The sequence below is a fragment of the Electrona antarctica genome, assembly GCF_951216825.1.
Source record: "Electrona antarctica genome assembly, chromosome: 1".
NCBI lineage: Eukaryota > Metazoa > Chordata > Actinopteri > Myctophiformes > Myctophidae > Electrona > Electrona antarctica.
Window position 1 is genome coordinate 40,640,298 of NC_136806.1, and position 7,130 is coordinate 40,647,427.

General features: G+C 42.0%; 1 protein-coding gene across 1 annotated transcript; it reads left to right on the forward strand.

Annotated features, from left to right (window-relative positions):
• The first annotated feature begins 1,925 nt into the window (after nt 1-1,925).
• On the forward strand, nt 1,926-5,433 carry LOC306930863 (homeobox protein MSH-D-like). The gene is made up of 2 exons (XM_079511959.1): nt 1,926-2,670; nt 3,434-5,433. Exons 1-2 carry the CDS (start codon nt 2,352-2,354, stop codon nt 3,886-3,888), a joined length of 774 nt encoding a protein of 257 aa, XP_079368085.1. The 5' UTR covers nt 1,926-2,351; the 3' UTR covers nt 3,889-5,433.
• Nucleotides 5,434-7,130: the final 1,697 nt, after the last annotated feature.

The following is a 7,130-nucleotide window of genomic DNA, read 5'->3' on the forward strand; positions in this document are numbered from 1 at the left end:
CTAGTATGCTTCCTTGTGGAACCCAGTGTTCCGTTCACCTCCACTCACTGATGTGCTATCAAAACCAATTACTTTTAGCTTGTTAACCAGTATGAAGTGGTTCATGGTTAGGTGTCAAAAGCCTTTTGGAGGTCCAGCTTGACCATGCCGCAGTATTTTCCAGCATCCACCTCGTGTTTGATGTGGTCACTCAAATAAAGGAGGCATGTGTCAGTGCAGTGGGATGTTCTGAAGCCAGATTGGAATTCGTGCATTCATTTTTTTTTGTGGCAAGATACTTTTCAATCACTTTCGAGATGGAGCTAAGAATAGAAATGGGGCGGTAGTTGCCAGGGTCTAATTTGCTCCCTTTCTTGTGCAGGAGGGTTACTTTGGCAAGTTTGAAATCTTGGGGGACCTGTCCCTGTTTGACGGAGAGGTTTATTATGTGGGTGATGATTGGAGCTTTAGAGATGTCTCTGAGAAATTTGGAGGGAACTAGCCGCAGTTTGCCATTGACAGCCCATACATCCAAACAGAAAAGTCCTCTGATTGTATTAAACGGCATCAAACTCACCAACATTGCAGCTGTACGAAAAGCTTGAATTATCCTCTATCTGAAAAGTTTGTTTCATAAAAATCTACCGTAGACATGTTATGAGCTATACTTTCTGTCAAAAAATTCCTTGTAGGTGATTATTTGTATTGGAGTTTGGAAGCGCTCGCTTTCAGTAAAGCAAAGGCTCCTACATTATGTGCAAATTAAAAACAGGTGGTACCCAGGACCATTGAATGATATCCAACGAGCACTTCCAAACTCCAACACTTACAGAAAAATAATAATCTTTTTCTTTTCTTGACAGAAAGTAGCTCATGATAATAAAATGTCTACAGTGGATTTTTATGAAACAAACACTTTGCAGATAGAAAGAGGATAAACTCAAGCTTTTCGTACAGCTACAATGTTGGCGGTGAGCTTGTTGTCGTTTACTACAATCAGATACAGTAGGACTTTTCTGTTTGGATGTATGGGCTGTCAATGGCAAATTGCAGCTAGTTGCCACCCTGCCATTTACTTAATGGCAACATGGCCGCGGTCTGCATAAGGTCAATAGCAACCCCTGTTGTATTTCTCTCACAACGTCTCCTAATACTGTGAAGCCCTACAGGTATGAGCTTCAAACAGGCACGAGACGGCTCCGTCTCCGCCGAGAGAGAGCATAGACTGGGGCTAATCATAGCGGGCGCCACACACCTCAGGAAGGTAGCAATTTACCGTCATTACCGTTAAATCCTGCTTAAAAGAACCGGATTCCACAGACCTAATTACAAGGTGTTAATAATAACAATGTAATGACAGTCATTTTAAAGCCTGCCCAAAACCATAATCCATCTCCCGACTGCCTCTCACGTTGGGGAGTGCGTGGTTGATGCACATAGCTTTAAAAAGCACCATAATTCTTATTGATTACCATTGTGATAACTCCTAAGTGGTGTGTCAGGTCCCTGCGAGTTAGGGCATGAGTGAGTTAGGAGCATTGTCAGCTTGTGTGTTTGCCGTCGTTGACTCCTAATGGCGTGTAACCCCGCTGAGGAGACAGATGTCACAGTGAGCTGATGAGGTCCTCCTCACAACTCGCACAACTATTGTGCCACTATTTTATTGAATTTAAAGGTGGATAGAGCCTGCACACCAGAATAGGTACAAAAATAGATCTTTATTTAATTTCTTCTGACAACATTTCGATCATGTTGTGGATGATCTTCATCAGGTCTATTGTATTGAATAACAAGATTGAATATAGGAAATAAAAGTAAAATCAACACGTAAGTTAACAGACAATTTAAGAATCAAGGCAGTGCGGACAAAATATCCCTTTGGGTTATTTGAATTTTCATAATTGTGACCCTTTTTTGTTGTTGCTGACAAGCATCATGCTGATTAAGAGTTGTAAGCGATTTTTAAGAAACACTTCTTTCTGCACTCCTTGGTTAATTAGCGGTAAATGAGGCTGATGTTTATACCTGACATGATTTTTATATGGGGGTGTTGTTTGGCCCCCCGGGGGCCACTTTAACCTCAGCCCATCCTGGGCGCCCCCAAACTAAACACACATGTAGCCTACTGTCTGGTCTAGCCTATCACAAGTCTCCTCACAAGCCCAGAGTCAGGGCACGTCATTGGCTGAAAGTCCCAGACCAGTACCTCCCAAAGTTTTCCCATCATGAAGTTTTGCGCTTTGACAAGTTGTTGTTGCTCCTTCAAGTTCTCTCCGAGTCCGTGGATGTTGCGTTTTGTTTCGTCTCCGCGTGGAGTGTGGACGGATCACGGATGTTATTTTTGGTTCCCGTTGTAGCCTATTTCCAAAGCCATGACTTCGCCCGTAGACTCGATAGACGGCTTCTCCACGGACGAGGATGTCCATTCGCCGCAGCTGAAGAAGACGCAGGTGTGCTTCTTACCTTTCAGCGTCGAGGCGCTCATGTCCGACAAAAAGAGGCCGGCCGCTGGAACGATCCTCGCAACTGAAAAGGGGAATTATCCGTTGAATAGTAGCGGACGCGCGCACAGTCCGGAGGCGCTGTCTCAACGCGTCGTACCTGCAGCCGCACCGGTCAAATCAGAGTCCTCAGACCGAACAGGAGACTGTTCGTCCTGGATGTCTCGAGTCAAGCTGTCTACACCGCCCCGTAAGTTAACAGTGAAGAAGTTAAAAACTTAAGTGTTATCATATATTGCATAACTATATGCACAGTGGCACACTGCATAATATAACTAATAGGCTACAAATACAATTAAGTTCATGCTTTGTAAGGCACTACAAAAATGTTGTAATAAATAGACACGTGTTGCTTTTGGAACCACATAGCCTTACTAAATACAGCAAAGAGACAGTTTTTTATGTAGGCTATTAATTGTTTATGCAAGGGCAGGTTCCCAGTACCATCCAGGGAACAGTTTGCAGAATGTGTACATTTCAAGGAAAGTACAGGTCAATTCAAAAACTGCTAAGAGGATAAACCCAGAAAAAGCACTAAGAATTGTTTCCATAAGGGTCCTCCATTTTCAATTCATCAGAACGTTTAATTAAAGACATACAAATAAAAAGAAGAAGAAAGAAGTCATACTGTATACACTATAGGCCTATGGTTAGAAAAAAGGGAAAACTTGTACAGTATAGTAACGTTTTTACAGGGGCCAAAGGTATTGGTAAAGGTATCGATGGTTAAACTTCACCAGGCTATTATTTACAAGTAAATACAATAAGTTACTATATAAGAATGACTTTTGTCCTTGCTTCTGGATCAAATATCTAAAGTATGTCATTGTATTGGGGTTCCTAGAGACCAAATCGTATCAATAGGGTCCATGATCTAATGCATATATCAAGTTGGGGGTCCCTGACAAAAAATGGTTCTAAGGTTTGTTTTCCCTCCCGTCTCTCCTGCGCAGAGCAGCTGAGTCCGACAGTAGTCTGCCCTCTGAGGAAGCACAAGACCAACCGGAAGCCTCGCACGCCCTTCACCACCTCCCAGCTGCTGGCCCTGGAGAGGAAGTTCCACCAGAAGCAGTACCTGTCTATCGCAGAGCGCGCCGAGTTCTCCTCTTCGCTGTTGCTGTCCGAGACCCAGGTGAAGATCTGGTTCCAGAACCGGCGGGCCAAGGCCAAGAGGCTCCAGGAGGCGGAGGTGGACAAGCTGAAAATGGCCGTCAGCGTCGTAGGAGCTAAGCCCACGTTCCACCCGGGCTTCTCGGCGCTGCCGTTCCCCCTCGGCGTTAACCTGCAGGCGGGTTCGTCCGCGTTCTATGGACACGTCTACCCGTACGGCCGCGGCCCCATGCTGCCCGCTGCACATCTGGCCATGTACGCCTCCCCGGCCGCCTACAGCCTGTTCCACCTCTCCTGAAAGGACCTATGAAGGCTTCAGACTGGCAGCCCAATTCAGATGTTGTTCACCTATCCAGATTAGTCAAGTCTGAAAAATAAAAAAGAACACATTGGAAACTTGTTCATAAATCAGATATGAACCACATTTCTTGGTGGTTTGATTTCTAAAGATTTGACTCTGTCTGGACACTCGGACGCTGAAGCCTGTTGCTTGCTGGAAATGGCAGATCTACAAGCTCACAATGCATTGAGCTCATACTGTAGGTCTACTATTATCGGTGACCGACACCGCCGTATGACAGAGGTTAAGTCAAACAATACTGATTACTCACACCTATGGTATTATGTCATTACCACAGCAACTAATGCAGATAGGTCGACGATGGCTGAATTCACAGGTCCGATCTGATCACTTCATAACATTGTTAGTCTCGCGACACCAGACTTTTTGCCTCTCGCAATTTTCAAATGCTTCTGTCATACAGTCTGGAGCAACGGAAGCTCTATCATGAGTAAAATATAAACGGAAGTGGAGCCTCCTCCCCACTTCTGTTTCCTCTTTACAGTTGCGCAAATGTATCCTAATATAAATAGACATCCAATCATATATAGCTTGCTGCTTAGCAGAAAAGGAACTACAAAAATAAGCTCTAAAGATATTTTAAAAAAAGAATAATTGTGAACGGAAATGGCAGCTTCCTTACTCAGATTTCGGGAGCTGTAGTTCCAGACTCTATAGCTTTCTGAGATTGTGGAATTGTTGTCTGGCTACGCGAGACTATAACATTGTGGACAGTGTGGTCAGTCCTAAAGATCAGATTTTGAGAAACAAATCAGATTTGTCAGTGCAGTCAGAACAAAGCCTAATGGGCAGAATGCCAGAGCCTTGGGGAATGCACTGTATGTGTAAGTAGGGAGGACATTAGCAATGTGCCGATATTATAAACTAATGCACCTTATGACTTGTGTAATTGTTTCGTATTTTGAAAGGATCTAAAGTGGTTTTGAGCTTTCTCGAATTGAATCCTGAAGAAAATTGGCAAATCATATTTTTTTACATTGTGTATTGTATGCGTGTGTATTATACGCGTGCGACAAAACTCCACGGCATGCTTGACGCACATTCAGGTGTCCCAGAATCTCTAACAGAGGTTAAGTGGAATATATTGAATTTGATTACCTTCATGAATGCCAGATCACATTTACGACAGACCTAGGGCCTATTCATAGGCTTCCCCTTCCTCATTGAATGCCAAATAATTGTACCATGCTTTTCATTTTTAGTTTTTCCCCTGGGAACCTTGAATAAGAAGAAATGTATGGCGTGATGTATTCTGCTCAAACCAATAAGAGCTATGAATCAGACAATAGGAATACATCTTGGCCCTCTAAACTAGTGAATGCTTGCATGTGGAAGGTATATCATTCATAGGTGAGACATATTTATTTTTTAAATGTAATATTTTATATAATATAGTAGTATATACATACTGTATGGAACATTTATATTTGTATATATGCCATTAGTTTTGACCTGCAATTAAAGCTCTTGGTTAACCTTGTACAGTATGTTTTGATATCTATCTTATCAGAAATGACATTATACTATACTGAATACTATTGTCTTCCTTCATTTTCAAAACCATTTCACCTTCCTTCAGTCACTCATGCACAATGCATGCACATTATTAGACAATATCATAACTTTACTCAGCCCTCATGCTTTAATGTGTTAAATTGGCATTGGTGTTTGTTAATCTCTGGAGGTATTGAAGAATGGAAGCAGTGGTCTCTCCATCCAGACTGGTGGTCCAGGCAGAAATTAATTAAATGATGCATTACACGACGAGCCGTAACATATTAGTCAAACTGCTGAGCTATTTAGCTTCCTAATCCGCTTTAAAGCTTTACGCTGAAGAATGTCTGAAAGTATGGGGTCATACTTTAGGACTGGCAGCATTTTGCTGCAGTGTGAATGGAAGCAGGGGTGTATGTATGTATGCATGGGATTTTCTGGGTGGTCAAGTGAGGAGGTGTTGTGCTATTTAACGGATATTTACCAAGCCAAATTTACCCTAGAAAAAACATAGAAGGAGGGGGGAAAAGTATAATTTTGCTTACAACACACCTCATATTGACTTAATTGCAAGCATGTGTTTTTATATTGTGTATCAGAGAGGCTGAGCTTTATTCCCTGCTGGGCTGTGTAAACTGTAGACTCTAAATGAACTCTTTCACTCTCTTTGAACTCTTTGAGCAGAATGTTGAGCCAAACGTCAAACAGTCCCCAGCTTAATTGTGCTTGTCCATAGATTCTGACTCCAAAACTGTGAAATTATATGTGTACTTAGTTTACAAAATTGAGGCGTTGTGTGAGCTCTCTCTCTCTCTCTCTCTCTCTCTCTCTCTCTCTCTCTCTCTCTCTCTCTCTCTCTCTCTCTCTCCCTCCCTCCCCCTATCTCTAACCTTGATGGAGTCTTGTTACCATTAGCACATATTTCACAGTCCATTTGCGCTCCTCCATTTTGAAATTAAACCATCGTTAGATTTGGCTGATTCTGAGGTCTTTTGCATGGCTTAGATTGCCCATGAACCCCAGCCTCCTGTGGAGACAAATACATTCTCACAGGCTTGTTCTTCATTTATAGTCCCATCGTACAATGGTGTCTCTTGCCTAAAATAGCAGATCTATTCTACAAGCTCATGTAGATAGGTTATTTTTAATGTGTATAAATCGTGCATCAATTATTCCAGGCTAACCAGAAAATAAAATGGTAAACAAACAAATAAATAAATAAATACAGCGCTGTATAGTCAAAATTAACATACGGATACAGTAAACCATTTTTATGAATACTTTTTAGAAGGGGGTTTGCCATATGATACCTGTCAAAACATATATTGAATATTGATACTAACTACACACAGTAACCATTTTAAAATGAATGTATTACAAATGACAAAACCAGTTAAACCACACGGTTTTGACATCATTTCATAAGACGGTTTCAATATGTTTTAAGATGTTTTAATGTCATTTTGTAATCAAGGGGTCTCTGGAGCAGTGGTTCTCAAAGTGGGGTCCAGGGACCAGTGGCCACCCAGGGGTCCTTTGGGGGGTACCAGGGGGTCCCCAGCAAAATTAAAGCATCACAGTCATTTTAAGCACTTTATCCATTTATATGTTGGCTATTCAAAAATAGCAGATTTACAATCTGTGCTGCAAGCTTGTATATCTGCTATTTTTCTTTATTTTTAAGT